This window comes from Eurypyga helias, unplaced genomic scaffold (assembly GCF_000690775.1).
Source record: "Eurypyga helias isolate BGI_N326 unplaced genomic scaffold, ASM69077v1 scaffold43754, whole genome shotgun sequence".
NCBI classification, from domain to species: domain Eukaryota; kingdom Metazoa; phylum Chordata; class Aves; order Eurypygiformes; family Eurypygidae; genus Eurypyga; species Eurypyga helias.
The window spans coordinates 19,542-38,010 of record NW_010245391.1 but is presented as its reverse complement, the minus strand read 5'-3'; the positions used below and the strand labels follow the sequence as shown (position 1 = coordinate 38,010).

Genomic DNA, 18,469 nt, shown 5'->3' with positions numbered 1-18,469 from the left:
CCTATCTATAAAACTCAACCAGCCTTCTTGTTTAGGGCGACACTATCTCGGCCAGATCCGCGCTGGGTGATATTTGCCCCACATCAGAGCTGAGTGGGGGGCTGCAGATTTCAACCCGGAGCGCTGGTACGGTGCTGGTTGTGCTCTGTTCTTGGTGAATCGAATCTGCTTGCGAGACTGTCCTTCTCCCACCTCTGCAGGTAGAGGACCCTCTGGCTGTGGACTGTTTCACCACCCTGTGGAAGGGGCACTGGTCATCCCTGTCAAATTTGGACCTGGCTCCTCCCCTGGGAGGAGGACTGGGAAAGTATAGGAGCGGCAGCACCAGCTGCTTCTTCCCAAGATGTGTGTGCAGAGCATCTTCTGGGTGTCCTCAGGGAGGACATGTCCACAGCAGCACCTTTCCTGGAGCTCCAGGAGAGCAGAACCGTGCTGGTGGGCAGGACCCCCTCTTGGGTACAGGAGACCTGGATGATGCAGCACACTGGGGTCTCCCTCACCCTCCTCCCCAGTCTGGCCCACAGGGAGGGTGGGCAGGGCCATAAGCAGAGCACAAGGGTGTTGATGCTGCATTATGTAAAGCCATCTAAAGCTGCCAAGGCTGGTAAGCCTGGAGGACTTGGCTACTCAGGTCACACTTGTTGGGATGCAACAGTTTGGAAATAGTCCTGGAAGCCAGTAGGTTTGCAAGTGGAAGAGATTTCAGATTTGGGCAGTTCTTAGGGTTTGCTTGGCTGGAGGTTGCAGGTCTGGTTCTACCACAGTGCCTGAGTGCTGTCACTGGTGGGATGGACAGGGCAGCCTTTGCACAGCTCATTGCAGTGCTGAGTGCCTGGCACAGCCCTCTCCCAAAATCAGCAGAGGAGAGCTCAGAGCCTATCGGGTTTTATGATCATTTAATGCGTATTTGTTTGTTGTTCTCCAGAATTGCACAACTCCATCAGGGAATGGACCACTCTTGACCGATGCCATGTATAAAATTATTTAATTAAAACTGTCTTATGTCAGTGGAGAGGGAGGGCCTGCATGCCAAGGGACTGTGCATGGCCACAGCTGTGTTTGCAGCATATTTTGATGTTCCCATTCCCCCTACCCGAGTATGAGGTTTTGCCCACTGTGGCAACTAATACAGTTTCCGAATAAAGAGATTGGGTGCTTTGTATGCTTTGAATGCTGCTCACCCTTCTCAGCCCCACACTGGGATTTCCCAGGGTCCTGCTTGGCCTCTGGGGACCAAGAGGGCAGCAAATCCAGTTGCAAAAGTCTCCCAGGACAGCCCTCCTACCCCACTCCTTGAGGCATCTTGGGGTGCCAGGGCCGGGCAGAGCCGGGGGCACTTTGGCTGGAAGAGGGAGCAGGGAAGGCAGTGAGGCACCAGGGCTGGAGCCTCCGGCACAGCTGTGGAGCAGATTGTGGGGCTAATTAAAGGGGATTTAGGACAGCTGGCTGGAAGAGGATTATTCCTGCCTGCCCTAAAGGTGTGGAGCCTGCAGAGATGTCTGTGGTTTGGAACAGAGGGATGGATGCTGCACCAGGTAGGAATCTGTGGCACCTGCGCATTGGGCAGCAGGGGTTGGGTGGCTGCCTCTTGCATGGTTGTGTGCCCCCCTGCATCCCCACCACTGCCAAAACCCAGCTGGCCCCTGTGGGATGGGCTGCTGGAGGCAGCACTGGTGCGGGTGGGGAGCCCCAGACCTCTGTGGGGAAGTGGAGGTGCCCAGCCCAGCGGGAGTGCAGTGGGAGTCCCAGGAGAAAACAAAGACCATGCCAACTGGCATGGCCTGGGAAAGAGGAAAAGCCAGCCAGGAAGGAGTGTGTGGGGAGAGCTCAGGGGAGCATATGCGTGGCTGCTCTCAGGAGCCCAAAACCTTGGGGAGGAGAAATGCTGTCAGTTGTGGATGAAAGAAAAATGCGATCGGTGCACACCCCTGAAAACCCCGCAGCTTTAGTGACTGGGAGTACCCGCAGAGGGTTTGGGCTGGGCTGTGATCCCCAAATCACTGAGAGGGGATCTAGGACTAGCAAATTGCGTGGAGCAATAGATTTCCATGCATGGCTGGGGGAAACAATTAGAAAGGGGAGAAGAAAACAAACAAACAAAAAAGGCATAAACCAACTCAATTTCCGCCTCCCCTGCCCGTGCTGCTGCCTTTCCCGGGGCTTTTGTTTCTTGCCTCTGTTTCTTTGCTTGCCAAAAATAGCCCGTGGGATTCAGACATGAGGTAGTGTGTGGGAGGGGAGGAGATGTGATTGCTACCATCCAGCTGTGGCCTTCTCCTGAGCAGCTTTGTTCTCCTTCCCCTGCCCGGTGCCGTGGCAGGCACAGGTTTCCTCTCCCCGTGGAAAGTTCGGAGGTCGTCAATACATTGCTTTTTCCCTTGACGTGAGGCCTCTCTGTCACTCCTCGGGCTGTGGATTTTACAGTGTCTGAACTGATTTTCTTTCTTCTTTCTAAGAAGGGAGAAGGGGGTGTGAGGGTGATGAGTACTTGGGGGATGTCAGCAGAACCGTCACAGGGAGGGTCATGGATGAGGAGCAGCAGCAGGAGCAAGCAGCGGCATGATTTGCTGGGAAAGGTTTTTTCTTAGTTTTGTGTAAGAAATGAGATTTTGTTTTGTTCATTTCCTAGATAATAAGTTTGTGATGCTGGTTTCCAATCAAGGTCTGGCCAGCTTGTGCCACTGAGCTCAGGGCTGCTGGAGAGCATGAGCTGGAGGAGGGCTGTCCACGTGCTGCGTGGCTGTGCACGGTGGCTGATCAGGTGACAAGCCTGTCCTAGCGTCTCTGTGCACTGCTTTGTGGTCTCTTTTTTTTTTTTTTTAAATCTCCCTCCCCAGTTAGGCACTGTGTGCCAGCCTTGCCTCGGCACCCCTTGCTCAGTGCCAGCTCCCCCCAGCCCTTCCTCCTGGTTGGGGCAGGGTCCCCATTGGCAGGTCTCCATCTCTTTCTAGGAGATGCCTCCATCTCTTCTCAGAAGCCAAGCCCTCTGCATGCAGTGTTTTGGGCTGCGCAGGTTAAGTTGGGGTTTTTTTCCTGTTATTTTCACATTCATGGTCATTTGGAGTACAGCTCTGTTGTTTGGAGGATGCTGGTGCTGCCTGCATTGGAGATGGGTTGTGCAAAGGGGCTGCTTGTGAGCTGCTGTAAGAGAAGGAGCCAAAGAGGTCCCATATTCGGTGGGAGAGCAGGATGGAGGCCTTTGCCTAAGGCCTGGATCTGGCCTCACGGGGACCTGGGAGTGGAGATGCTCCCTCCAAAATGAGCCTGGGGAATGCCACCTCTTGCTCTTCTGCCCAGTGCAGGCTCTGGGGTGCCCGGGTATGGATGCAGCTCTGCTGTAATTCCCCAAAACCCCAGTTGTGCCCGAGGCCAGCATTTCTTTTTTGCTTGCCTTTTTCCCCACCCCAATCACCCTGTGTGGAGAGGGAAAGCAAGGCCCATCCCTCCTGCCCGTGATCCTCCTGCTTCGCTGCGGGCTGAGTGCGTGGCACTTCTCTACCAAAGAGTTAAAAATACCAGCGTGCAGGAGAGGTCTTGTCCAAGCGGTAGACCAAAGGAAATCCTGTCACCACACCTAATCTCCAGAAAAAAACCCACACACTAACTCAAAAAAAAAAAAAAAAAATCTCAAACAGGCAGGAAGTCAATTATCCACAGCAACCCACCAGTGCAGCGGAGAGCAGCTAGTTCTCCGTGAGGCATCCTTGTTAGCAGGGTGCAACCGGAGCTTGAGGGATGGAAATACATCTCCTTCCCCTGGGACCAGGTGCCCTCCCTGCTGCAGGTCCGGGTGAGGCAGGGAGCAACAGCCCATGTGCCAGCATCACCATTTGTACCAGTATCCCTGCCAGCATCCAGTAAATCAGAGGGTGGCTGAGGTAGCCGCAGGCATTTAGAGCAAGCCAGGGATGCCCAGAGCAAGCACTGGCTTTGCTTTCATGGTGGGAACAAAGAAAGCAGCATGGAGAGCTAAGTGATTTTTATCCTTCTTTATTTGTTGAAAATGTCAATTAAAAAACTGTTCAAAATAAAAACATGTTAGAAAAGTTGAACTTGCATAAGTAGTTACAGTAAATAAACCTACATGACAAAGATAAACTGGAAGGCAGCTGACACAACATCCATCTAAAGACAGACTCACTGGAACCTATTTACAAAGCACTGTAAACAAAGTAAATATGGAAACATTGCTGTCCATCCGGCATGGCTTCTTTTCCTTTTTATTTTATTTTCTTGTCTTTTTTTTTTTTTTGGCTTCTAGCTCTTGACAAACGCTTGATCCAAAGTGTCCCAGCGTGCCCTCCATCACATTACATCTTACAAACATGCATATGTACACAGCACGGGTTTCAGCTAAACCGGGGGGCAGCAGGGAAACGTTTCTACCCTCTCCTCGGAGTGTAAGTGGTCCTTGGTTTGCTTCCTTGCGCTGGCTGTGTGCCATGAGCCCGCTCCCCAGCCCACCTTTGGGCAGGCAGCAGGACCGGTCAATGCCTGGGCACAGCATCCCACTGCAGCAGCGTGAGCTGCTCCGTATGCAGCCAAGGTCGTTATCCTGGAAAACGATTAACCAGCACAGTAGGGCTTGACTGCTGACCAAACCACCCAACTGCATGACTGGGTGGGGAGGCAGCGAGCTGCCATCCAGGTGGGATGCTCTGGAGATGGCAAATGTAGCCAGATCAAAAACAGCCTCTGTTTTGACCTAGAAACCACTGAAAGAGGGTTCCTTTTTACACTCCTTGTGATGTTTTGGAGACTAGCTCTCCCTAAACACCATTCGCTATGTTCTGGCTAAATTTAATTGCAAGGAGGGAGTTGTAATTATTGCCTCTAGTTATGTCCTTCATGACCAACGTAACCGTACGACTGTAACGGGCTGTGGGGTGTCTGCATGCCCTGGGACCATGCTGCCCTGTGATACACGTAACTTACCATTAACTGAAGGTTACTTTTATAATGCTGCTAAGGAAGGAAGGAAAACATCAGTTCTAAACTAGGGTGTAACACCAAATAAGATGAAGATAGCCGATACATATGCATGTTGCTGCTGTGCTGTGTTCGAGGAGCTGTGCAGGGATCTGGAAGCGTGTTGCACGTCCTTGCCCCAGGAGCGTTCCAGCTCTTGTCAAAGAATAAACCTAAATATCTTTCCTATCCCAAGAGAAAGTTCCTTTTTCCTAGCAGAAAGCCCCTTTGGGGCGACAGGGGAGAAAGTGGCCGTTGGCTACGTTCCCAGCCTTCGGGAAGGAGCGATGGAGAGCCTAACGTAGGCGGAAGGGAGCAGCGAACCAGCATATTTGGGAGTTGTTTTTTGTTGTCAAGCAGTGTTTACATTTCATACAGAGAAAAGCATGTCCTGCAAGGGGGAGCACACCAAAACTATAAACTCATACGATACCTGGACACGCAGTGTGAAAACAAAGCAGGGGGTCATAGGTCATGCATAAGAAAAGGGATGGGGGGCAGAACAGCGGTTACCTGTTGTGCTGATGGCGAGCTGTTAGGAGGCAGTACTGTGCAACATACCTTCCCATGCGCTCTGACAGGTGCTCCAGATCTGACTTCCCCAAGAAGTTCAAATGTCTTCATGTTAATTGCACATTTTAATCAGTATCAAGGCCACACGGGAACCACAGTATTGCTGGGCTCTAGTATGCTACAGTCAACTAATGGGGAAAAAGAAGGTGGATGGGAAAAGCTTCCCCAGTTGTGATTATCTGAAAAGAGGAGCATGGTGCTTTTTGGTTTCTGCTCAATGCCACCTCAATAATGTTTTCATTCAATAAATAGGTACCGGTGCTTTTGAAAAGAATGAAAGCATTAAAAAGTGCTTAAGCTTCCTCTAGGAAACTGCTGCCAAACCCTCTGTGAGCGGCAATCATTAGCAGAGTTTGTATTTGCTCCCAGTAGCAGGTACGATGAGGTATTAGTTGCTGCAGATGAATTGTGAATCATGGACCGCTTGCTTACTGGTTTAGTTGTGATCGATTGTTTCTGGTTTATTTCCTTACTGGATGGAAGAAAAACTATTATTTTTCTCTAGGACTTTTTTTTTTTTGGTAACAAAATTCCCCAAACCAACGAAATAAGGAGCAAGAAGAGGCAAAGGATCCAGTTCCGCTTCCCAAAAAACACCTGAGGTCACGCACCACTGCCAGCAGCTTCTCCCTGAATTCAGGCGATCAGGGATGACTTGCGCCCCGTGTCCTCCCTGCCGCACTCGTCCGTCTGCTTCAGCAGCCTCCTAACCAGCTTCTCCAAGTCCTTCCTGGATTTAAGCTCTTCCTCCAAACACTGTTTCATCCTTTTGTTCTCCTGCGAGGTGAAAAATAAAGAAATAAGGATGAGTTAATGTCCATGAGCTACATCCACATGCCTGGCTGCCTGGTGCCTCAGAGGTGATGACACATCAGGGACACTTGACAGGTCACTGACGGCTCGTGGGATGATGCTGGGTTACTTCGGGTCCGATCCACTCAAGCAGACCCTTACCACCTTACAGACCTGCACAGAAATCCCAGCAACTTGGAGCAGGAAGAAGCATCCTCCTGGAAAGTTAATTTTAGCCTGGGTTGGAGCTGTTCTCCTGTGATGGTGTCTCCCAACTCCAGGCTTGGCGCTGGAGGGAGGAGGATGTTATTCCCTCCAAGTCCACAAGAACTGGTACCCACCAGACCCCTATAACATGAACAGTCAAACTGAAAGAGCTTTTAGAGTCGGGAGTAAGTTTCATGCTACCACAAAGACCAACTATTCCTTCCCCCCTGCTGCTCAATCAATTGCGTGGTGAGCTGATTCAGGGAGTTAAACAGAAGAAAACTAACGCTGATTCAGGGAGCAGACCAGCATCGGCAAGACTCTTCCTGGGCACTGGTCAGAGACAACAACCCAGCCCAGCGTGTCTGGCTTTTGCTCAACTCCCAGCACAAACAGTCCCACTCAAATTACCTGCTTCAGTTCTTTGACTTCATCTTTAAGTGCATAAACTGTGTCAACAAGGCTCCTGCAAAAAGAATGCAAGAAAAATTAAATAATAAGAGCTGGAGTGCAGCAAAACAGCAACAGCATGGGAGCTTTTGTGAGCGAGGCGTTGATGGGGAAGGTGCTTCCAGCTTCTGCTTTGCAAGCATCAGGCTGCTGCTATCGCTGCTGGTTGTCAGGGGACTCTGGAAACACAGCCCAGGAGCACTTACAGGCCACTGGTCCAAAATTCAGGGCTCTTCTCTCAAAACTCAAAAAAAAAAAAAAAGCCTTGTTTCGCTATCTTTAAGTTATCAACAGAGGTCTGTGGCTTTGGCTTCCTTGTTTACGCTACTGCAACAAATAATTATTTTAAAACTGGAGATGTCTGAGCATCTTTTGTAAAACAGCCTCGAGTCCTTGAGGTTACGCTGCAAAAAACCAGGCACGAAAGGAACGCGCTGTCTGGGTTAGAAAAGGAGCAGATCAGCGAGTCCCGCAGATGCTGAAGCCGTGTAACAGGCTGGAGCTCGCACAGACGGTGCCAGGCAGGCTCCCGAGGGGTAGCAGCAGCCCAGGACGTCAGTAGTTAAACAAGTGCCTCTTCTTGTTTGTGTTTTTTTTTGGTTCTGTCCTCCCTGACCCCATTAGCTATACCCGGATAAGCTCTGGGACTCGATAAACTGGCTCTTGGGACCCGGCGCAGACTCCCAGAGGGCTACAGCCATGTCAGAGCCGCTGGGAAGGCAGCTCTGCTCTCAAAAAGGGACAAAACAGCACTGAAACAGCCCAGTGGCTCTCGCCAGGATTAAGGCAGCAGCCGGTGACACCAGCCCCATTCCTCGGCGGAGATGCGGAAGGGAAGGGCGATGGTTTTTAACGTCCCCCCAAAAAGCAACAAGGGAGCGTGCAAGTGGAAAGCAGCTGCGCTTACTTTTCCTCTGTGACAGTCTGGCCGTTGCTTCGTGTTTCCTCTACGATGATTTTCTCTTCCTCAGGAAGAAGGACTTGGGGGATGGAGTCTTTACGGGAGCCTGTGTACAAGAATTACTCTTCAGGAAGAAAAAGGGAGACTTTTCCCTGGTGCCCACGCCACTCGGGAGACAGCAGCCCTTCTCCCTGCTCCTCTGCGAGCCTGGGGCAGGCCGGGGCTCGAGCAGCGGCCGGCTATCTGCCACCGCCCGCGCTGGTCTTTCCTCCCCCCGCCACAGGCGGGCCCATACGTACCGCTAACCTGGAGCTAAAGCAGAAAGTGGGCGGTTTTCAAGAGCGCTCGCTGCATCTAAAGCTACATCATGGCTTATAAATGAAATCATTCCATCAGGGTCAAGAGCTCTCAGAAGAAAGGTGGCTTCCCTTTTTTAAATGTACCTTTATTTGATAGTTCAGTGATTTAATTCGACAGCTCACCAGCAATGATAAATAGTTATATTTCCAGAGTTGAAGATGTTAGATAGGTTCTTATGAAGCAGCTTGTTCTTAAACACGCAGCTGATTGAGAGATAATATTCATGCTTCCTTTCTAAAGCTATATGCAACCTGAGATTACCATCAGGTTTTCAGTGCTGACAGCCACAGGCACTGACTAGGTTTGCTTAATTCCTAACAAGTGCTGGTGAAATAGCTGGGTCTCATCTGCCCCGCTACCTGCTTCATTCTCTGTGTTTAGAAGAAAAACAATGGCAGCTAAACCACTAGGCAGATGAAGCTCCCTTATCTTGAAGATTGAACACCACACAGTTTCCTAGCATGAGTCTCGTTGCTGTATGATGCAACCATCTGTTTTTTCCCAGAGGGGTTATCGGTGTTGCAAGCAGAGTAAGAACTGAATAATCTGGTGGTGTGCCCACCTGAGCTAAGAGCTTGCTGGAAGCCCGCCCCGGTGCAGTATGCCTCGATCACCTTCAGGATCTGAGCATCTTCTTCCAGCGCAGCAGTACCTGCAAAACATTGCAGACAACCGCTACCACAAAAGGCGGAGTGCTCTGGCTTCATCTCACCCAGCCTTTGCTCCCACGTCCCTGAAGAGAAGAGCGTGCCGTTTCCTTGACTGACACTCTCTCTGGGACTTTGCCTTCAAAAGGGAATTCCCTTTTCAGGTCCTTTGTATTTTCTGGCCTTTGCAACATCCTGTGGCATTTAGCACCATGACTAAATGGCATGAAAATGCACTTCTAGATGCTCACCTCAGCAAAACTCAGGGGGGATGCCTGACTTTAAGTGCAGGGAGCATCGCGTGACAGGTAGGCAGAGCAGCCCTGCTAGAAGGGGTCTGGTGCAGCTGCATCAGAGCAGGACGTAGAAACGTGTCCTGAGGGAGACAACTGACCTTCGTGCTGCACGCCACAGCAGCTCACTGCCAGGGTGACCATGGCCTTTCATGTAAACCCCTGAGCAGTGTTCCAGGTGGACTTCAGGGAGCTGTCAGCACATCCCTCTGCAGGTGAACATCCCTGCAGGGACTGGGCCTTCTTTCATTTCCTGATCCTCCAGAGAAACTGTTCCAGGACGTGCTGGCATGGCCACATAAGGGCCAAGCTCTCAAACATATTTTGATGTCTGCTGAGGTGCGGTTTTACTACAGCTTTTAGCTACTAGGACGTAGTTCTTTGCCTTCGTACCCTGAACAAGACCACCCACAACCCATGACTTGATGTCTGCTGAGGTGCGGTTTTACTACAGCTTTTGGCAAAGAACTACGTCCTAGTAGCTTTCGTACCCTGAACAAGACCACCCACAACCCATGACTGAGCAATCGTGAGGAGGGCAGTAGCATGTCTGGCAGTCACAGCTGGGAGAGGACCTGTCAGAGGCTGAGGACCGGTGTGCTTCCAGAAGCCTCCCATGCTCAGCAGCACGTAGGCTTGCTCACAACGTGAGCATCCTGTCGCATCCTGCACCGTAACAAAGGCTGTTCTCAAAGTCCAAGATCACCGAGCACACAGAAACCTCCAAAACAAAGAGAAAAATACACTTACTTTTACGAATAACAAACTCTTCATCAGATGGTTTTCTCTCAGTTTTCCTTTTTGGAAGAAACTTCTTCATTGTTTTTGGACTTTTGCTGGAATCCTACAGAGAAACAGACTCTTTGTGTTTAACCAGAACCAAAGGCAGCTCAAACAGCGGAGCAGCGCAGCTGAATGCAGCTACCCCTGTCACACACAACACAATAGTGAACTACAAAGCAGACAATGACAAAGTAGGGGCAGATGATGCTTTCTCCCTTTCCCATGAGCTAGCTGTGGCCCTCTGCTTGCTGGAACAGCAGTGGGAACTGCACCTGCAGGCTTGGGACAGCACAAACTCCCTGAGCAAATTCAACCCTTGGCTAAGGTCCTTTAGCCAAAGAATTCAAACACACAGCATGTTTAGTCTGCTTACCAACCCTGGGGTCTTTGTTAGAAAACCCTATAACGTTTATTTCCTTGACTCCAATGGACTTTTAATATAAAACAGTTGGTAAATTATATTGTTTCCAATTGATTTGAGAGTATAAACACTCCCCACACACACAAACAAACAAATATACACAAAGTTAGTGTTTGTTGTGACTCTACAAGTAAGAAACACAAGCTTTTTATCTCCTTCACTGAGTTGCAAGTCTTGCTGATCTAGAGAGAATTAGTGTATTAGTAGGTTACATGCAATACAGATTTTAGGCAGGAGAAGAGTCATGTCAGGAAGTTTAAGTAGCATAATACTAAATTCTCGAGAGTTATCTCAAAATATATTTGCCAGTTGCCACTGACTCTCATGAAAATATATTGATGCAGCCAGGCAAAATTAGGGTCATGCAAGCACGAGAAGCATGAACAGGAACAAGCATTCTTTGCCACGATAAGCCAAAGAGATGTATCTACCCTTACCTTTAAGATATAAGACATCCTCTACAATGAATATGCAAAGAAAGAGAAGATGAGTGTAAGAGATTGATGATTTTATTGACCAAGTCCATTAAATCCACAATTCCAAAACACATTTAAATGTTAGTCTTGTGATTAATGTGGCACACCCTCCATACTGGTTTTAGAGCACTATCAACATGCAAAGGAGCACGGTGTCATGCAAAACTGAAAATATTACATGTGAAACGCATGGTAAGTGGGCATTAATACACTCTAAACGGGTCAAAATAGAGAACATGCCTCCTCGGTTAGTAGTAGGTTTCCGTAGATGTTGGCTGTCTAAGAGAACGGCACTTAAAAAGGCAATGCTAGCCAATGCTGCAACCCCACACATCTGTCTCAACACGGGTCCTGTAGTCTTCAACCTGACCCAGCCAGGATGACGGGAGGCTCTGCTAACCCTGGTGACAAGCCCCTAGGTCTGTCTCTTCTCAAAGGGGACCCTCCCAGAGGGAACCTGCCGTCCTCACTGGAGACCTGACAGCGTCGGGCATCAGCACAGCAGCATCTCCCTGCACACCCCACAGAGGGTCCCATCCCCGGGATGCTTAGCACAGGCATCCATGAGGCTCTCCTGCGGGTCTGGCCAGCAAAGTCTTGAATCTCAATGTTATAAACCCTTCATCTCGTGCAAAGCAAGCCACTTCAAAACAAACAAACAAACAAACCCAAAAAAACCCAGAAGAAATCATCTGTAAATCTTTTCCCTTTGCTAACCTGAATCAGGACACACCGCTTTACCCACAGCACCTGCTCTGTCATTTCAAATGATTACTGGAAACAGAACAGGAAAAATGACCCAATTTCAATGGAAATAACTGTGTTATGCGGTACGCAAGCAGGTTCTGGGGTTTCCTGAGCACAGCTAGGTATGAGGAAATGCACAAGACTCTGCCATCCCATCCTACACTACTAGAAGCCAATTAAAGTAACTGGATGTCTGAAAATCTCTAACCGTTTAATCAAACTCCTGCACTGAGAGAGATAAGGTCTCCCCTGAGCCTCCTCCAGGCTGAACACCCCCAGATCCCTCAGCCGCTCCTCACAGGAATTGTGCTCCAGACCCTTCCCCAGCTCCGTTCCCTTCTCTGGACACACTCCAGCCCCTCAGTGTCTGTCTTGTAGCGAGGGGCCAAAAACTGAACCCACAATCCAAGGTGCAGTCTCACCAATGCCCAGTACAGGGGGACAATCCCTGCCCTGGTCCTGCTGGCCACACTGTTCCTGATGCAGACCAGGATGCCATTGGCCTCCTTGGCCACCTGGGCACATCCCAGCTCATATTCAGCTTCCCAGACCCTTATCACCAGGCCTGGACCGTTACAGGGAATTGTTGTGGCCCAAGGGCAAGACCCGGCCCTTGGCCTGGTTGAACCTCACACGGTGGCCTCAGCCCACAGATCCAGCCTGTCCAGATCCCTCTGCAGAGCCTTCCTGCCCTCAGGCAGATCCACACTCCTGCCCAGCTTGGCATCCTCTGCAAACTGACTGAGGGTGCACTCGATCCCCTGGTCCTGGTCATTGATAAAGGTATCAAACAGAGGTTGATAAAGGTATCACCAGAACGCCACTGGTGACCGGCCACCAACGGGGTGTCACTCCATCCACCACCACTCTTTGGGCCCAAATAGGAGTTGTGCTTAGAGACTGAGCACCCCAGAGGGAGGGATGAGGCAGAGGCAGATATGCTTGGGCCAACAACTGAACTTATTTCACATTTGTCATCGCAGGCTTGTGCCCATGAGTCCCTGCCCTGAGAGGGGAGTTGCCCCCTTGGTCCTTTTGCACCTTGCATGCTACCATCCTGCCTGCAGCAGCATCCTACCCCTTGGGGCTCCCTGCTTGCTCGGTGTCTGTGGCAAACACCTCTCGCCTGGTTTCGACACAGAATTTAACTCCTGCCATGCACAGCGGGGGACACTTGAGAAACTGCAAAGAACCGCAGTATTAGCGATACCACTCAACATGTGGGTTTGCCCTGCCTGATAAACAAATGCCAGCCTTGCACTTTCAAGCAGAAAGATTTCTCCTCTAATTCAGGTCTCTTCCTACATTTTAATTCACCATACAAGCAAGAAATGGTTTAATCTACATATAGGGATTTGGAGCATGCAAAGATTAAGAGGTATTTCCAGTCTGCTTGGTCGGTTTTTGAATAATTTAATTCTCGATCTGAAATGTGCTGGTTTGAAAATTTTAAGAAATACCTGTAACAAAATGCCATGAGGCTACCTAAAATCTACACCTGGAGTAGCGGACCCACTGCCCCGCCGGCCGCCCAGCTCCCCATCCCTGAATGCTGGGGGGATGCGAGCCCACTCCTCGTCCCTGTCACCACTGGGAGCCCGGGCAGTGACGCTCTCCGGGCTGCTGTACCAAGAAAGGTGTCTGACTCAGAACCGGAGTGCTCATTCAGTAAGAGGAACGTTACCCAGTTACTGGTGAGTAATCCCAAAAGTTTAATGTGAGGTAGGGAAGGAAAGCGCTACATTTACAGCTCGGGGTGAGAATAGGAGCTGGATGTATTTTGGGTTTCCCCACGCCACCTCCTACCTCCCAGGTTTGGGGTTTCTGCGGGGAAAGCGATCCCAGCAGGGCACGTGTGTGTAAAACTCGGGTGGGCGGCAAGGGAGGGTCAAGTCCCATGGCTGCTGCAGGGAACCCTGCTCCAGCCACCAAAACACAGGGTGGAAGACACCAGAAATATCAACAGCCCTTTTTCCTCTTCCTCTCGGTGCAGCATTGCTGCTCGACCCTGCAGCACCGGTCTGGGCAATGCTGAGCCGCTGCTGCGGCTCCTCTGGATGCAGCACATCCCGGCAGGGAGCCCAGCTCCCACCCACGGCGCAGACCAAGGCTGGAGGGGGAGGAGGAGGAGGATGAGGAGGGGAGGCAGCTCCACCACGGCACCAACGGGACACGCAAGGCTGCGGGACAGCCCGCGGCGGGACTGGCGAGATCCAGAACCCGAGGGCAGCTGACAGCAAACATCAGGAATGGGTCTAAGCCTGCAAACACGTGTGCTCGTGCTTCCCTTGTAGCACAACGCCAGCCGCAGTGACAAGCATCCATGGCAGCCCTGGGGCACAGTCATTTCTCTCAACATCCCCACTGACCTAAGCTCCTGAGCCCTCGCTATGGGGTAAAACCCCAGGCACGAGCACTAGCAATTGCCACGAAACCACGGTCCTCTGCAGGCAGGTGGGATGATTACCTCTTTGTAACTCAGCGCTGCCGACGGTCTGAGCGGAGGAGCAGGACGGAGGCAGCTCAAGCTCCAGGGCTTGAGGATTTTGGGGGGTTCCAGAGGCCCACGGATCTGTCCGGCTGAACTAAATGTCTGAGAAAATAGAGGAGAGGCAAATGAAGACCAAACAGAGAAGCAGAGGGGGATGGACAAGAGTTCACTGTGAACTTTGAGACATCTAGGTTGCAACAAAAAAATAGGGCAGGATACATGTAAAATGGTACAGGCAGGACATGTTTACGAGCCAAACTGCAGGATGTGTCTTACAGCTGTACGCATCACCTCACAGCATCGAGGGGTACTGCCGAAACAGAGACCAGGAGTGCTGAGAAGCCCCAGGCAGCAGAGAGGCCGGGGGGGCGAGACCCTTACCGAATGGGTGCTCCAGGACTGCGTTTTGGATATGGTGTTGCACGTCCCTTTGGTCAGCCTCTGCAAGTGGTCAAGCCACTCGTGCAAGTCCTGGCTGGTGCTGCAGGACACAGTGATCCGCTCCATCATGTTCCCTGCGGCAGAGGGTTAAATAACTGTCTTTAGCGAGCAGTAGAGACCCAGGAGGAAACACAGGGTGAGCTCAACTCGGCACAGCAGCAAATGGCTCCTCAGCAAAGTCCAGTGGCTGGAAAGGGCCAGTGCGAAGATGTGACTGCCCCTCATGCCCCAGTGTCAACCAGCATGTGAGCAGCACGAAGAAGCTAAGGGAACTGGCAAGATGAATGTGTGAGGTTTAAGGTTAAAAGTAAGCAAACATAACATTGCCATGACTAACAGGACCCTGAAACCAAATACCAACAGCACAAACAGCTGCACTGCAGCCAAGTCACTGAGCATGACAACCATGTATAGCTACAAGTCATGAGATAAATTAAAGGAGAAAACTGGGGGGAATATTAGGAAAACTACCTGATGCCCAGAGCAGTTACTCTGTCAATGGTGCTCACAGCTGCATGGGATGGACCCTGGATGCAGACGGGGCATGCATGGCACACAGCAGTGCTACTGGGGCCACAACCAGCCCTAGCAGGAGATTTGTCCCTTGTGAAACACTACGGCCACCGAAACCAGCCCAGCCCAAGACAGAGCTCAAGGGCACTGGGAGAAGGTTGCCTCAACCGGGAGGGAGATGCTTAGTAACTCCAACCACACATGGTACAAGAGGAAAAGAAGCGTGTGGTGCAGCAGGTGGGGTGAGGAAGACCAGTGCCTCCAGTGGCACCTGCTGTTTGGACTGGGACGATGTCCCCAGCCAGGGGCCACACTGACCTGCGATTTCAAACATGTGCTCGTTCCCTTCGGCATCTTCCAGCTTTGTCAGCGTCATTCCTGTCAAAGGCAGCTTTCCCTGGGAAAATTGAGGAGTCAGTGTCTGCATTTGCTTCCCAGCAGGTGTTGTTCTGCTTGTTTCTGCTGATTCCTTTCTCTTTGGGAACTGCTATTAAAAACTAATTTGTGAAGGCTGCAGACTGCAGGAAGAGTCTCCTTTAATGTATGGATCTAGATTTTCCTGCACAACTAGGTCAAACCCCTGAGAGAAGGCTCCCATGACAACTGAGTCATCCCCAGCGCATCTGCGGCCCTTTCCCTTCGCTGGGCGCAAACCCTTTTTACAACTGAGTCCGGAGGATGAACCTCCCCTGGTTTTACTTAAAGCTTTCCCTGTCCCTCCATTTTGCTTGCTGAACTGCCCGCTCACCTTACTCTTGCTGGCTGGTGAAATGTAAACACCCAGCCAAATCCTTCCCAAATCTTTCCTATCCCCCTTGGGTAGGACAAATGACACATCAACAGAAGAGCATCCTTTTCCTGGAGGGTATGTATGGTTTCAGGCAACTGGAGAAAAGCCAAGCTCCCACCAGCCTGATTTCAGCCATTCAAATGTCAGTGTTTTGGGGTGCCTCATGGAGTGGAAATTTTGGGCTCGTTACAGTGGGCTTTATAGTAGAGAAGATTTCCCAGAGATGGCCCGAGGAGAGCCAGCTGGCTAGTCACCTGGGGCAAAACCCTACAGCTGGGCCAGGACACCTTACACACAAACAATTCTGGAGAACGGCATGTAGGACAACATAATGCAAGGGTTTTGTTGTTTGTTATTTTTTAATCTCACAGCATTCACACTTACCAAATGCTGTTTAACCAGCTGGCAGGACAAAGGCACTAAGTGTCCTGGCAGGCATGGCAAAACCAAGCCCTGGTTCCCAGCCTGGGGCATTTGCATCACAACAGATGGCTTTAAGGAAACAGAGGACTTGAATTTGATAAGAGCTATCTGATTTCCTTTTTCACACTTAACGCCTTGCAACTTCAAATTGAGCATGTATACCTGATAGATGAACCCACTCATCCGTGGGCTTGCAGACAGCATCAGCAAAACGTTTGAAAACAGCAAGAAATATCGCTCTTCTTTCTCCTGCAGAGATAAGAATTTAGGTTAGTCCAGTTTGCAATGCATCACAAGCACTTTCCTCCAGCAAACTGAACCTGTTGCAGCTGGAATCACCACCTATGAGAGACTGCCCCCAAAACAATCATTTTAGCTTTTTTTCCTTTACGGCATCTCATTTCTGTACTAGTTTTTCCCGCATACATTTTTGTCTGCATCCTGCTAATCCACTTCCAATCATTTCAGAGTGCCTCGGAAGACCAAGACCTTATGTCCCCCAGCATTTCACATCCCAAACAAGACTCTGGGACTAGCCTCTACAAGGCTTTGTTTTACAGGTCCTAGGGAAAAGCTGCTACAGGAAACAGGCAATTCAGCAGTAACAGGCACTTTCCCACACCAAACACGCAGCGTGCGTGCGTCAACACCACCGGTGAAGGTCTGTGGCAAGCACAGGCGTGGTGCTTTAGGACCAGTAACACAGGAATCCCTCCAGTTATTTCCAGTCAACTCTGGAGTGGAACGTCACAGCAGCGGCCGTGCTGTGCACAGGACCACAGGACGTGGCAAAAGGGTTATGCTAATGCACACTTTCAAGTCACTCTCATTTCTCAGAGTAAGTCACAGGGGGAAAGGAAGGAAATTAATGTGCTATACAACACCGAGATGCTTTTTTTCACTTGAAAAGTGTGTCACCAAAGGCCTGAAGCTAAGCCCCCAGGGCGTGACGCAGTGCCTGACTCCAACGAGGTGCACATTGTTCAGCTCTTGTCCAGATAAAGTTATTTATCAGCATTATTTGTCCCCTGGCCTGTTGTGAGAGCAGCTCCCGCCTTGCACGGCTGATCCCGTAAGCAAGGGGGTATTTGGACACAGTGTCTTTAGCCAGGAGAAGACTACCACACTCACCTCACTTCCCCCACACTGTACCAAAACCTGGGACATGTAGATGATGTTTCCCATCGTTTTTATGTCCTCTCCTTCCCAGCGCTGGATGGTTTCAGAAAGGATCTGCAGTTCGAGTTGTTTCCTCTTCCTCAGCTCCTGGCACTGTGACTGGGAATCACAGCGGGGCACTTCATTAGCCGAAGGGCAGACGCAAACCCAAACCATCCCAAGGAAGATGGTTTCACTAGCAATGCTCCCACAGCCACAGGGGCTCAGGGCTGGTCACATCAAGCCTGCTTTGGCTCCAACACGAAGTTTGATGTGGCCCCAGCAGCGTACGAAGTAAAGAATACATTAAAATGTCAAAGAAATTGCGAACTGCACCGAGCAAACTTTTCTTTCCGAACCAGTTGCATCTCTCAGAGTACAGGGTCATATTTTCCAAACCAAGACAGCTGCAGAGTTAAAAGTCTCTGATTTTGCTGCTGCTCAGAGAGATTTTGTCCATTTTACCCAAACGGCAACAAGAGTAACGCTTGCAGCAATGCAAAGGCCCCACGAATCAGTTGGGTGGATATTTTCTAACCAAAATTTGCAAACCCAAAAGTGAGACGTGGTGCAGTATTTCAGTAGTGCAGCAGAGTGGCACAAAAAGATTTGGAAGGTGCCGTAATTGAAGATTGCACTGATGCTCAGCAGCTGACGACTGGTAGAGCTCCACGGAGTGGCCAGTGCTTCAGCAGCTCTCAGGCAGACAACAGTGCTGACGGGGCAAGGACAGCGCTGCAAATCCAAGCAAAACCTGCTTTAACTGACCCGTCTGCCAACAGGGAACACTGCTGCGAGGCCAAACCTGGGCTCAGTTTTCACCAGCTGCTTGGTTTTTTTCCAAACCCCTGTTTCTGACAGAGATTTTTCTCCCTTTCCAGTTCAGTTTCATACAAACTCTTTGGCCGTCCAGATCTTCAAAGAGAGAGGCTGCACTCTCTCTGAAAACACATAATGCTGAACCAGACTGTGGGGGCTTCCTTTCATTTTGCAACTGCTCTGTGCTTCAACGGCTCCCTAGGTGTCCGAATCCAA

The 18,469-nt window shown here is 50.5% G+C and overlaps 1 protein-coding gene across 3 annotated transcripts in view; it reads right to left on the bottom strand.

The window, feature by feature from the left end:
• Positions 1-5,749: 5,749 nt before the first annotated feature.
• The window catches only part of ARHGEF6 (Rac/Cdc42 guanine nucleotide exchange factor (GEF) 6), a 29,637-nt gene continuing 16,917 nt past the window's right edge, over positions 5,750-18,469 (bottom strand). For 2 of the 3 annotated variants that reach the window (XM_010150028.1, XM_010150029.1), the window contains exons 10-20: positions 17,408-17,554; positions 16,439-16,525; positions 15,382-15,460; positions 14,491-14,624; positions 14,086-14,211; positions 10,833-10,853; positions 9,942-10,035; positions 8,814-8,903; positions 7,898-7,997; positions 6,952-7,006; positions 5,750-6,318 (exon numbers count right to left, since the gene is read on the bottom strand). In XM_010150028.1, the coding sequence (XP_010148330.1) occupies positions 6,178-6,318; positions 6,952-7,006; positions 7,898-7,997; positions 8,814-8,903; positions 9,942-10,035; positions 10,833-10,853; positions 14,086-14,211; positions 14,491-14,624; positions 15,382-15,460; positions 16,439-16,525; positions 17,408-17,554 (1,074 nt within the window). In that variant the 3' untranslated portion in view covers positions 5,750-6,177. Of the gene's footprint in view, positions 6,319-6,951; positions 7,007-7,897; positions 7,998-8,813; positions 8,904-9,941; positions 10,036-10,832; positions 10,854-14,085; positions 14,286-14,459; positions 14,625-15,381; positions 15,461-16,438; positions 16,526-17,407; positions 17,555-18,469 lie in introns of all 3 variants that reach the window. The other variant, XM_010150027.1, reaches the window with a different exon arrangement.